This window comes from Urocitellus parryii, chromosome 6 (genome assembly GCF_045843805.1).
Source record: "Urocitellus parryii isolate mUroPar1 chromosome 6, mUroPar1.hap1, whole genome shotgun sequence".
Lineage (NCBI taxonomy): Eukaryota > Metazoa > Chordata > Mammalia > Rodentia > Sciuridae > Urocitellus > Urocitellus parryii.
The window spans coordinates 13,373,545-13,387,809 of record NC_135536.1 but is presented as its reverse complement, the minus strand read 5'-3'; the positions used below and the strand labels follow the sequence as shown (position 1 = coordinate 13,387,809).

The window sequence follows — 14,265 nt, the reverse complement described above, 5'->3', positions numbered from 1 at the left end:
AGCCCTTTTAAAAAAAATTTTTAATTTTGAAACAGGATCTTGCTAAGTAGCCAAGGATGTCCTCACACTTGCAATCCTCTAGCCTCCCAAAAGTAGCTGGGATCACAGATGTGCACCACAATGCCAGCTAAATTTGCATAGTATCTTCTGCAAATTTTAATCATTAACTTTTTTTTTTTCCTTTAAGTTGTTTTAATCATTAACTTTTTAATACAGTCAAACCAAACCTCTTAAGAATTAGACAATCATAATTAATATAAATCATGTACTTTTATTTGTCAACATTTATTTTACAATTCTACTATTAATGAAACTATAATTATTTAGTTATATGATCAAAAACTAAGAGTTATATAGTAAATAAACATAACCTATAAAATCTCATATTTTACTAAAATCTACTCTTTAAAAACACTTAAAACATTTAATTTTCAGTACCTAAAATATATTTGCTTTTGGCAAATCACATGGCAAATTACAAATGCTGAAAGGGAGTTGTAATCACTAGAACATTTATTCTTTAAATCTTTACTGGTCTAAACACTTGTCCTAGAATTTCAGATTTCAAGAACTGGTAAAGGTGAGAAAAATTCTGTCCCATGTTAAATTTATAGCTTTAGAGCTGAGGTTCTCTTCAAGAAATCCTGCAGCTGATGTTATATAGAGTACCATGAGCAGAACTATCCCACACTGACCCTGAGAGTACACTTATAGACAAACCAGCAAGAGGAACAACATCCAAGCTCAAGAAAAGAATGGAGACTTATGGGTGGATGAGATCCCTCCCTGTGACACAGACCCAAGGTTTGCCTCTCCATGTGACAATGGCAGATGGGACAACATTTCCTTCTGCTAACCCAGGTCTCCTGAATTGTCCTACCCCAAGAAGGTGTACTCCTTAATTCAGGTGGTGTGACATCATGCAATTTGTTCTGAGCTATGTTATATGGTGTTGGTGACCTCAAAAACACAAAATTGTCCTGATGAATGACTGAAAGCATCTAGCTAGGCGCAGTGGCGCACACCTGGCCCAGCAACTTGGGAGGCTGAGGCAGGAGGATGCGCAATTTTGCAGGAACAAAAATCAGTTGCTGAAAAAGATACAGGGTATATGTATGTAACAGATTAGAAAGGCAGCATTGAGGCAGTCTAAGTTGGGGATGAAGTAAGTTTATCTTCATAGTTAGGTTAAGGGATAAGTGGGTTTGAGTTGAGAGGTAACTCTCCTCAAGTCACAGACACCATGGTGAGAGACTTCTTTGTATCTACCTCGTTTTCCTTCTACTGTGTATCTGTTGCCATAGAGCAAGCGCCCACCCTGCCCCAAACAATGTAAAGTGGGGGAATATGCAGATGTTCTAGTTCTACTGGGAAAAAAGACAAGTAAGCATTTCACAAGATGATAGCCAAATAATGCAAAAAAGGGTGCTCAACTTCAGTGGTCATCAGGGAAATATATATTAAAATCACAGTGTGTTCCGACTACACACTCTCCAGAACAGCTAAAATGGTGAAAAGAATTAGAGACAAAAAATCTGTCACATGTTGGGGGAATGTAAATTAACATAATCACTTTGTAAAAATCTTTAGAGTATCTTGCTAAAGTTGAAGTATCCATACCCCATGATCAGCATTTCCAATATTAGCTACATAATACAAGCATGTGAAGACATGTATAAGAGGGTTCATAAGGGCTGGGGATGTGGCTCAAGCGGTAGCGCGCTCGCCTGGCATGCGTGTGGCCCGGGTTCGATCCTCAGCACCGCATACCAACAAAGATGTTGTGTCCGCCGAGAACTAAAAAAAATAAATATTAAGAATTCTCTCTCTCTCTCTCTCCCCTCTCTCACTCTCTCTTTAAAAAAAAAAAAGAGGGTTCATAAAAGCTGTTGTAATGCCTCCCAAACTGAAGACTATCTGAATGGAAAACCAACATGAAAGAATAAATTGTGTTATTCCAAAGAAATACTCTATAACAATGAGAATAAATTAACTATAACTAACTATAACAATATGGATGAATTTCTCATATAAATTAAAAAAAGAAAATAGGGCTGGGGGTATAGCTCAGTGGTACAGCACTTGCCTAGCATGTGCAAAGCCATAGGTTTGATACCCAGCACTGAAAAACCAAACCAAACCCAGATTCAGAAGAGAACATGCTGTATGACTCCACTTACAAAAGCTCAAAAACAGGCAAAACTTATCTATTGTAATTAGAATTGGTGGGAGTGAGTGTAGGGGTGGAGGAGGAAGGAGCTCCTACCTGGAAGAGAGGCACAAGAAGCTTTCAGGATGTAGGTACATCTCCTCTGACTTGATCTAAGTGTTGTTTTCATGTGTGTTCATGTTGTGAGTTCACCGAGATGTACTCGTGACTTGTGTGTTCTTATAGGTATTAACAGAGCTACCTAATATGATAAGCAGACACTGGGTTTTCTGGAAACAGGGGTAATGCCAATTTTCTGTGCTGCTGTTAGGATTCATGCCTTTGTTTGGAGTTCACAAATTATGAACACCATACTTAATATATCATATCAAAATAGTGATATCCAGATGGTTTATAAAACACCTCTCTACCAAAACTTAGCTTTCAATTATGGAAATTTAGCACTTAAAATGAAAGATTGTCCAAGTAAAACTGTAATGCTGTAGGAAATACCAAACACTATACTTGTAATACAATTTAATAGAACAAAAGAACAAATTCTTTTTTTTTTCTTTTGCAGTACTGGTGCTTGAACCCAAGGCCTTCTGCATGCTCTACCACTGAGCTTCATCCCCACCCCTTTTTACTCTTTGAGACAGGGTTTCTCTAAGTTGCTGAGACTGGTCTTGAACTTGTGATCCTCCTCCCTTAGGCTCCCCAAGTAGCTGGGATTACAGGTGTGTTCCACTACACCTGGCTTATTCAGTCCAAATTTAAGAATCACTTTGTCACAAGACAGATCAAATCCTACATGGGGGAAAAAACTTGTATAATAAGCCAACCTGAAATTACCCACTTTCCTGCTCTGCCTCCATCTTAAACTATCTGTCCCCAGTTACCTCTTTCTAATCAAGTATTAACCCAAGCAGAATGGAAACTCACTTTGTTATTTAATGTTCAGTGTATTAAAATTCTGTGACTTCAGGCAAGATTTTATTTTGTTGGGCTCAAAGGATGAGTAAACTGCACCTCCAGGTCTACGAGATGAAATAGTGCATAAAACCATGAAAGGAAACTACTCCCAGTCTTGACCAATCTATTAGCTACCATAGAAACCAGGTATAACCCTAAGGGTGCTCTGAGAAACGTTAGCAAGGGACATGCAATCTCCAGTTGTAAGGGATAAATGGGTTGGAATGGGAGGGTCACGGTCCCTCAAGTCACAGCCATCACGGTGGAAGATGACTTGGCTCTACCTCTTCAACTCCCAGTGTTCTCTCACCTGTTTTTTTTTTTTGTTGTTGTTGTTGTTGTTTGTTTGTTTACATTGTTTTTGTCAATGCTGGAGACTGAATCCAAGGCCTCAGGCATGGTAAGTCACTCTACCTCTGAGCTACACTCCCAGTCCTCTCTCACCCCTTAGCATGAAGTCCAGAAAGCACAAGAATCTGAGTAGAAGCAATGGCTAGCACCTCTAGCACTGCCACACTCCAGGTACCTACAAGAACTTCTGCCTCCAAGGCAGACACTCGGTATCCTTACATGTGGACTGGAGCACAATAGTCAATGCCTTGTCCAGGATCATCCAGATACCACTTGTCAGAGCTGGAGTTCAAACCCAGATAGAGGTTTCAAAGTCTGTACTGTTACCACTTTCTCAAGCCACTTACCTGGAATTTGGCTTTTGCTCAGTCCTAAATACCGTAAAGACAGCTAAGAGGCAGCAACCACAAAAAGGCATGATGGATGTCACAAAGTCAAAGCTCAGTCTCTTTTTATGATTCTCATTCCCATTTCATATTACATTAAAAGTACCAATTTAGATGACACAGTGACTACACCAAGAGCAATGAGCAATATAAGTGGTAACAAAAATGACAGAAAGCATCTAGCTAGGCTCAGTGGCACACACCTGGCCCAGAAACTTGGGAGGCTGAGGCAGGAGGATCTTAAGTACAAACCCAGCCTCAGTAACTTAGCAAGGCCCTAAGAAACTCAGTGAGACCCTGTCTCTAATAAAATATAAAAAAGGGATGGGGGTGTAGCTTGGTGGTTAAGCACCTCTGGGTTCAATCCCTGGTCCCCCCACCAAAAGACAGAAAGCAAGCACCAGAAAAAGAACCCTAAAATACCTATAAAATCAGCAGTTATTGGTCATTTAGTATTAGGGTTTAGGTTAGAGCTTGATAAATTTTAGCATTGGGGACAAATTCAACCTGTTCCAATAGCTAAGAATAGTTTTTATATTTTTAGACAGTTGATAAAACACACACACACACACACAAATATGTGATAGAAGCCAGGCATGATGAAGCACACTTGTATCCCAGTGGCTCAGGAGGCTGAGACAGGAGGATTGAGAGTTCAAAGCCAGCCTCAACAACTTCATGAGACCTGTCTCTAAATAAAACACAAAAAAAAGAGCTGGGGATTGTGGCTTGATGATTAAGTTCCCCTGGTTCAATTCCTGGTACCAAATAAAAGAAAATATGTGATAGAGACATATATGGCCAGCAAAACTTTAAAAAAGCTACAGATAATGTTGTTTAAATAGCACTGCATACATCTTAGATGCTCAAGGAACTGCGTTTTGTTTGTTTTGCTATTTTTTGAGATGGAGCCTCACTATGTTGCCTCGGCTGGCCTCGAAGGACCCTCCTGTCTCAGCCTCAGAAGTACATGGGACTACAGGGTACACACCACTGTGCCAAGCTAAGGAACTCTCTCGATCCATTCAAATATTATTATTTTTTTTAAAGAGAGAGAGAGAGAATTTTTTAATATTTATTTTCTAGTTTTCGGCGGATACAACATCTTTGTTTGTATGTGGTGCTGAGGATCGAACCTGGGCCTCACGCATGCCAGGCAGCACGCTACTGCTTGAGCCACATCCCCAGCCCCCAAATATTATTATCTTAGACTGCCATAGATCAATGAACAACAGCTTTTCATGCTCTAACTTAATAAGGGTACTCAAAGTGAAAAATAGGAAAACCAATGTTCCAAGATAACAGGTTGGAAGCCCTCTGCAGGCAGAGATTCCTACCTACACAGGTGGGATTTTTTTCTTTTTCTTTTTTGGAGCCAAAGTTGGTTCTGGCTCAAGGGTTAAAAATGTGTTGTGGAAGGGAAGAGAATACTCTGAAAAATGGTACATTAAGCTCAAACATTCTCAAACTGGACTGAGTACATGATTAACAATGGAACCAATGGTTACAGGTACATTCTCTTGAAATGTGCCAGAACTTTAAGAGTCTTTATACACTAGGGCCATATAAGTTGATGATAAAGATAAATGTATTCCTGAAGTGGTTTGTTTTTTTTTTGGTACCAGAGATTAAATCCAGGGAATCTGAATCACCGAGCCACATCCCCAGCCTCTTTTATATCTTATTAAAGACTGGGTCTCACTGAGTTGCTTAGGGCCTCACTGAATTGCTGAGGCTGGATTTGAATTGGGATTATAGGCATGCACTATGATGCGCCACTTAAGTGTTTTAAGTCAATACACATGCTGAAAATGCAGAGTGACCTCTTTTGGGTATGTAGATTCTCCATCAGACAAGTGTTCAACAACTTCTTTTTTTTTTCCTGCAATGCTGGAGATGGAACTCAGGCCTCTCATTCCCACATTCTAGGTGAGCACTCTAGTACAGAGCTACATTCCCAGCCCTTTTTAAAAAAATTTAATTTGAAACAGAACAATTAAACTGCCTAGTTGGCCTCAAAACTTCCCATTCTCCTACCTCAGCCTCTCAAGTAGCTGGGATTACAGGCATGCATGCTCATCTTTTGAATCCACCCTTCAGTCATTCCTGAAATCTATCCAGATGAAGTAACAATATTGTTAAAAATATATAAGCTGGGTGAGGTGGCACACCAGCTTGAGCCCAGCTAAATTGGAGGATGAGGCAGGCAGGAGGATTGCCAAATTGGAGGTCAGCCTCAGTATCTTAGCAAGGCCCTAAGTAACTTAGTGAAACCCTATCTCAAAAAATAAATAAATAAATAGGGTTAGGATGTAGCTAAGTGATAAAAGGGCCTCTGGGTTCAATCCTCACTGGCCTCCCCCCCAAAAAAACAAAAAACATATGAATCTCACCAAGCAGAAAGTGTCCAAAGTCTTCCATGCCAAAACATTTTGTTCTATGCCAAAGCCTTTGAAAATTAATTATAAAAATATATACATGCAAGAGCACCATGGCACACACACATAATCCCAGGCTAAGGCAGAAGGACTGATGTTGCAGGTCAGCCTGGACAATTAACATTGAGACCCCTATCTCAAAAATAAACAATAAGAAGGCTCAGTGGTAGAATGCCCCTGGGCTCATTCTCTAGTATGAAAACACACACTCAAACAACATGTATAGTTCTCAATCTCCTTAGCTAAACAACTAAATCTTTCTTGCCCAAAATTCATAAATCTGTCCAACCAAGTAAAAAGATTACTGCTAATTGTAGCGCTGAGTACTTCCATCCCCATACATAAAAATTGTTCTGTTCCAGTTTCAGGACATTCTGAAATGTTTTCTAAAATTTTAAAATACTTTCTAAAAAGTACTGCATTTAACAATTTATTTATATTTCAGATTTATGCCATGTTTTTCTGACTTTGCTTTGACTGTGGTGCAGGTATGTGTGAATTTTTACGTGTCTTGGATGAAAGATCACTCATAGGTACTTAATAAAACAAGAAAACCTTTGCTCCTACTAAATAATAACCTCATTAACAGCCCTTTCCAAACATGAAACTATTATGAAACAAGATATCATATGCCAAAACTGTCCCAGGAAAGCTTCACTCACACCCAAATGGATTGATAATTGTATATGAGAAAAGACCAGTTTCTCAGGATGCCACAGACAGTATCTTCAGTTTGTGGTCACTGGAGAATTAAGGCGAGAACAAGGCTGGGCAGATCACAACAAAATTATTTTAGTTCACGCCTAATACCTAAAACCAAAGCTGGCCTCCCAATCCGGAAAGATGGAACACCAAAAGAAACCAAACCCACATCCCGTAATAAAAACTCCTGTGACGACTTCCCTACTGCACTTCCTAAGTGTCAGGCCCTACAATGGGCGAGCCAAGGTCCCCGCCCTCGGAAGGCTCACGAACCTAGTGCAGGACATGAATTAGACCCCAAAGATCTAAGTGCAGGGGGAGGATTCCATTGTAGAACCGGAGAGCCCAGGAAAGGGAAAGTTCATTCTGCCCAGGGTGGGCTGGTGGAGTTGGAAACGGTCCAGCGAGGTGTTGGAGAGGTGACTAGCCATACTCTAGTAGGAGAGGAGGGGGACACAGAAGGAATCCTCCAAAAAGGCTACGCGAAGTGGCGGAGAACCGCCAAAGCTATCCCGCCCAGCGCCGCCCCCGGCCGGGCCGGCTCTCGTTCTCTCCCGGCTCCCGGAACGGGTGCCGCAGGGGCGGAGGGTGCCTTGGGGGCGTAGGGGAAGCTCCCCAACCCGGGCCGAGCAGGCAGGCGGCACCCCTCGTCCGGCAAGGTCGGGATCGGGGCACCTAGGGCCCCACCCAGCTCCCCCGGAGACTGCGATACGGCACCCCAAGACCGCCACCGCACCGCGGACTGGTTCCCACCGAACGCGGACACTCACTTTCTCGTGGAAGATGGACTCCATGTTTATTTGTCTGGAGCCAACGGCCCCCGCGCCGAACCAGCCCCCTCCAGCTCCGCCCCCGACCCCACCCCTCCGCCCACCCCGCCCCGCCCCGCCCCAGCCCTGGCCACGTGCCTAACGCAGACCAATCATCCCCGAGGATGTGGGTCACGTGGAGCAAAGAGGTGATGAACGCCAGGGCGGCAACCACGGAGACACGTGACCTTGGCAGCTCAACCTCCTATCTCTTGCTTTCTGAGGGTGCTGCAGCGCCACCTGCAGTCTGGAGGATCTTCTGAGCCTCCCACCCATTGCTATGGCTTTGGTTGGTTTCTAGGGATGTAGATGAGGACCAACCAGCAGAATTCTATGTTCCTTTTGTTTTCTGCTTTACTTTGCACTTTCTACTTATCATATTTGCATGTAATTAATATGTTCTTCCTCCTTCCCCACTGAAATCCTTATTAAAGTATCATCACATTCCCCCAATATTTAGTACTTATGTAAAATAATGTTCATATTTAATAAGCTTACTACAAAGTAGGCATCTGACCAAGTGTTTTGCATATAACATTTAATACAGCAAGCTTTGATATGGGTGTTGTTATTATACCTCAAACACACATGAGGAAAATGAGGCATGGAGAAGTTGAGAAGGCATAATGTCTAAGATTAAATAGTCAGTTGCCTTGCTAGGATGAAATTTAGGCATCTTGTTACTGAGAAACTGATGTGACTCCATTTTTGAGAAACCAGCTTCTACCTCAAGGCCTGTCCAGAGGGAGGGGGCATGACCCTTTTTCTTGGAAAAAACCACAGAGCACTCCAAGGCACATACCCACCCTGCTGAGTTGTTTGTATGTAAATAATTGGAGAGCTCTGGGGTGCCAGGTGTCCCTGACTCAGTTAGGCTAGGTGAGGACCCATAGCAACCTCCTAGCAACCACCAATCAGCGTGAGACAGAGAAAATATCTGAAATTCCAGGTGTCTCTCCCACTAGTTTCGGTGATTGATAACAGGATTAGGCAACCCTGCAAGTTTAGCATATACACTCTTGCAACCCCTTGAATCCTAAACCAATCAGTTCAAACTTATCCATCGCTTGAACTAACCAATCACCCTTACCTGACTTGTTCACGCCAATCAAATGTTAAGAGTTGTTGTTTGATTTTCCCGCGGTATAAAATGATTTGTGTGTGATGTTGTGACGCATAGTTTCCCCAAAAAAACTATAAATCCTCACTGAACGAAGGGTCAGGACTCACTCCTTGGGACCTCTGTGTTGTAAACGGTTGTGAGTCCATGAGTCCAGGCTTGAGCTTGCAATAGAGACATTTGTGTGATTGCAAGAATTCGGCTCTTGGAGGTTTATTGGGGTCCCTTGGATCTGGCATTACATTACCTGGGTAGGTGTTCTTACTCTGAAGAGGAAGCATTAATTGGTGGAAATGTAACAGTGAATCAATTTATGCTTTGACTATACCCCTTGCTGCTCTGCAACTGTTTTTTTAAATAGACATGTTTCTTTCTCTTCCTCTCTCCATACTCCTTAATCTCAGGAAAATAGGATTACCTTTCAAGGCAGATGTATCTGTCCTTGGACATACCCACCATAGGAATGAAGTAATCCAGACTTTGGGGATGGTACCAGAAGATCTCAGAAATGATCATCTCCCAAATTAACATGCAAATTGTAACTCCAACAGAGAACACGTGGAATGTAGCCTTTGAATCACTTCTTTAAAAACCCCCTGTTCCCATTGATGGGCAGAATCAGAGTCTCTGGGACAGGAGTCCCCTGTGTTTCTATCTTGCTAGCAAAACAATAAACTTTTTCCTTTTTCTCAAAACTGTTTTCTCAGTATTGGATTGTTATTGGGGACAAGGACCGAGGTTTGGGTAACAGAAATGAAAAGTCCAGCGAAGGCGGGGGAAAGGCGGGTGGGGGTGAAGCCAGATTTAAAGTTAGGTAGTCAGTGCAGTTAGGTAAATCGGGTCTAATATCGAGTGAAATCTAAAATGGAGGCCATGCTGGGAATGACTCAGGGAAAACACAGGACAACTCATGGAATGTTAATGAAGTCCCAAAGAGGCCCTAGGCCAAAGTCCACCTCAAAGAAGTGTTAATGAACAGCCCCCAGCAGATTTGAAGATAGCCCATCCCAAAGAAATCTAATGAAGTCCTTCCGGCTCAGACTACTTCTTTGGCCCACCTGTGTCCCACCCCTCGGGCCTTCCCACCTACATTCCATCACTGAAAGAACTACAAAAAGGGGAGACAACAGCCCTTCCACTGATTCCACCTCTTGGGTCCCCTTCTTCCTCCGGGAGAAGTCTTTTCTGCTGTCCTTTGATAAACTTCTAATTTCTACTCTGACCTTGCCTCAGCGTGTGCTTTTCTGGTGTTATTCTTCAACATTGGGGAAGCAAGGACTCGTCACCGGCCAACAGCGGTAACAGGGGCAGCTGAGGAAACTTAAGGGACACCAGATTAGGGTCTTCTGCGTGTGTGTGTGTGTGTGTGTGTGTGTGTTTTACTGGGAATTGAAACCAGTGGTACTCTTATGCTCGAATTCAGGACCCCCAAAAGACCACCAGAGACCAAGATCGATGTAAACAGCAAAGAGGTGTTTATTGCGAGCTAGTTCGGTCCTCCACGCGCTCGCGCACACAGCAACTGGTGACTCTGGCCCGGAGCCCAGGGTTTGCAGCAGTTTTACACATTCTTTGGAAAAGGTAGGGACCCCCACAATACATCATAGCATCTCTTAGCAAATCATCACACACCTCGGGAAAATCAAATAACAACTCTAAAACATGATTAGCACATTCACTGGCGGGAACAAGTTGGGTAAGGGTGATTGGTCAGTACAAAAGGGTATTCATTTGAACTGATTGGCTTAAGCCAAGAGGGGTGTTCGTGCTGAACTACATGGTTTCTCAACACCATAAACTACTGGGAGGGTCATCTGGCATCCCAGGTATTTCCCTGTCTCATGCTGATTGGTGGCTGCTAGGGGTTGCTATGGATCCCCACCTAGCCTGACTGAGTCAGGGACACCTGGCGCAGCAGATCTCTCCTGTTATTTGTAGATAAACAACTTAGCAGGGTGGGAATGTGCCTAGGAGCGCTCTGTGGGTCTTTCCAAGGACAAAGGTCATGTCCCTTCCTTGGACAGGCTTTGCTGAGATAGAGGCTGGTTTTTCAGTACCCTTTTTATTTTTTGAGACAGGATCTCCTTAAATTGCCTTGAACTTGCAATCCTTTTGCTTCAGCCTCCTGGGTTTCTGGGATTATGGGCATGTGTTGTTATGCTCAGGTTCAACTGCTGGGTTTCTGCCCTAGGTAGCCACATGGAAGGAGTGGTATTCATGGAGATGACTGGAGGAAGAGCACCATCTTGGGAAAAGAAGGTAGAGATTTCAATTTGGATGTAATGAATTTAAAGATCTATGAGACCTTCAAGTACTTTTGTTGAGTAGTGGTTAGATACCAGGTCTGCAGCTCAAGATGCTGGTTTGAGCTGTAAGATGAAGATTTGTTGATAGAAAAAGATAACTAATGCCATAAGAGTGAATCAAATTATCCTAGACAAAGGAAGAAATTGAAAAGAGGATTTAGAGTTGAGCCCTAGGGAAGAGAAGTAATAGTGAAGGGTAAAGTTTCTAAGCTGCAAAGCCTGAGTTAAAATGTAAAAGACCGGGCATTGTAAAGTTTCTAAGCTGCAAGGCCTGAGTTAAAAAGTGAAGGACCAGGTATTATTAAGTTCCTCTGCTACACCCAGAACCTGAAATTCCTGAGGCAGTTAAGACAAAGCCCTACTGGCCATTTAGCCTAGGGCCCTGGGCAGGTTGTCACGTAAGCATACAGGGCCCGAACCAACCAATCAGTTTGAATGTGTACCCTGCTTAGGAGTGACCAATCACCCCCGCTGACCTGTTCCCACCAATGAATGTACTAATCAAGTTTAAGAATTGTTTTATTTTCCCGCGCCTCATGATGATTTGTCCTGATGTATGCAAAGCCTCCACCCTCCCCAAAAAGTGTACTTAAGCACTGCTTAACCTCTGCTTGGGGCTCTGGGCTGCTCTCCCTTCTGGAGTGAGCATGGAACCTCAGCGCGCTGAATTGGATCCTCAATAAATCCCCTTCTGCAATTGCATGAGTCAGTCTCTTGGTGGTCTCTTCCTCTGACATTTCGCCGGATCCTTACAATAGCAGTCTGGAGGAGCTTCTGTGCCTCCTGCCCCTTGGGTGGAAAACCAAGAAAGTATAATATTATGGAAGCTCTGGGAAGAAAATGCTTCAAGGACCAGTCAATGTCAATTGCTGCCAAGAAGTCAAGCAACACAAGGACTTACAAGAGACCACTAAATTTTGTTGCTATGGAGACCATTTTGGTGAGTGCAAGTTCAAGAGGAAGAGAAGCAACAGTGGGAGATAAGGGAATGAAGACTGCCGGTAACCAGGTGCTAGAGGAGAGGGGCTGGTTACCATTTATTGAATATTTCTGCATGCACAGCCCAGTCTCATCAAGTAAAAAAGAAAAAAAAAATACAAACAACATTTTCTGGTATTTTTTTAAAGACATAGTTGATATCTTCCAAATAAATAAATGAAGCCAGGAGTCTTGGTATATTCAGGCTACTATAGTAAAATACCTTAGATTGGGTAATTTATCAACATAAATTTATTGCTCACAGTTTCAGAGGGGTGGGAAATCCAGGATCAAGGCTCCAGCAGATTCCGGGTCTGGTGAGGTCCTCTTCCTCATTGATGGTGACTTCTGTGTCTTCCCATGGTGGAAGGGCCAAGGGGACAAACAAGCTTTCACAGTCCTTCATTTAGGGGCATTAACCCCATTCATGATGGCTCTGCTCTCATGACCTAGTCACCTCCCCAAGGACCCACCTCTTAATGCACTAACACACTGCAGGTTAGATTTCAACAAATGAACTTTGGAGGCACACAGACATTCAGACCATAGCTCCAACTATGGGAACCATTTTTGATTCCTTTCCCACAGTACTTTCTACCTCACCCCTTATTTCAAGTAGTTCTCAGATGCTGTGTATCCACTTCTGGCTGCCATTCCCTGCCCCCAGTTCTCCCTTTCTATGCTTAAGTTAAGCCTTCTGTGTCTCTTGTGTGGTCAGTCCTAGGAACTCTGAACTCGATCTTCTGATTCCATTCTCAATATGACCAATTCATAGAACCGTCAGTGACTTTTCAAAAATGCAAATCTCACCAGTTTTTCTTTATTGAACACAATGTTTCTGTGTATCAAGCTGTTTTAGTTAGCTATTTCGTTGCTGTAACCAAAAGACCTCACAAGAACAATTAGAGATGTAAAAGTTTATTTGGGGGATTATGGTTTCAGAGGTCTCAGTCCACCTTCAGCTCTATTCCTTGGGGCTTAAGATGAGGCTGAACATCAAGGTGGAAGAGTGTGGTTGGAGCAAAGTGGCTCAGGACATTACCAGGAAGCAGATAGTCTTCGCTCATCACATACAAAACAGATCCCCCAAAGGTATGCCCCCAATGACTCACCTTCTCCAGCACCTGGCCTGGCTACACAGTGACTATCCTGTTAATCCCTATCAGGGTGTTAATTCACTTTTCAGGTTAAGAGTCTCATAACCCTATCAGTCACTTCTAAACTTTCACACATAATGTTTCACACATGAGCTTTTGGGGGACACCACATATCTAAACCATACACAAGTCCTGGGACTCTAATCATTAAAAAGACACAATCCTGGGCTGGGACTGTAGCTCAGTGGCAGAGCACCTGCCTCACACATTTGAGGCACTGGGTTAGACCCTCAGCACCACATAAAAATAAATAAAGATATTGTGTCCATCTATAACTAAAAAACAAATAAATAAATAAAAGACACAGTCCCACTTTCATAGAACTTACATTGGTTGGTATTCTTACATAATTACATAAAAATTTTTTCTTTTTTTCATTAAAATCCTTCAGTGGTTTCCCACTACCTTCCTGTTGCCACTGGGAAAAAAAATGTGATCTGGGACAACCATCTGTTCCATTGTATCTTCCTGAAGGACTTCTGCTTCAATCAATCATACCAACTTCTTCTCTTGACTTCTGGAGAGTACACTGAAGAAAAGTCCTTTGTACTATCACTATACCTCATACTGCTTGTGTTAAAATACCCACTACACCATACTACTAATAAGATTTGGTGTGCTCATAAACTATCAGCTTTTGAGAGCCAAAGAAATCTAGCTCATTATGTAAAGAGGATTGGTGCAGAACAGTGAATAAATGCATGAATTTTTATTTGCACACACACACACACAAAAAAAAAAATCACAATAATTCAGCAGGAGAGAGATGTTACTGAGCCAAAATAGGCCAAATAGATGTCCTGTGTCACCTTGGACAACTCAACATTTCTGAATATACTTCATTGAAATTTTATATCTTACTGTTTAAATTCAAACTGGTGTTGATTCTGTTACCCA

The 14,265-nt window shown here is 42.5% G+C and overlaps 1 protein-coding gene across 1 annotated transcript in view; it reads right to left on the bottom strand.

The window, feature by feature from the left end:
• The window catches only part of Atxn3 (ataxin 3), a 40,995-nt gene extending 33,168 nt beyond the window's left edge, over window positions 1–7,827 (bottom strand). Inside the window, exon 1 of the mRNA XM_026394246.2 lies at window positions 7,769–7,827. Within this exon, the coding sequence (XP_026250031.2) occupies window positions 7,769–7,792 (24 nt within the window). The 5' untranslated portion in view covers window positions 7,793–7,827. The remainder of the gene's footprint in view (window positions 1–7,768) is intronic.
• Window positions 7,828–14,265: the final 6,438 nt, after the last annotated feature.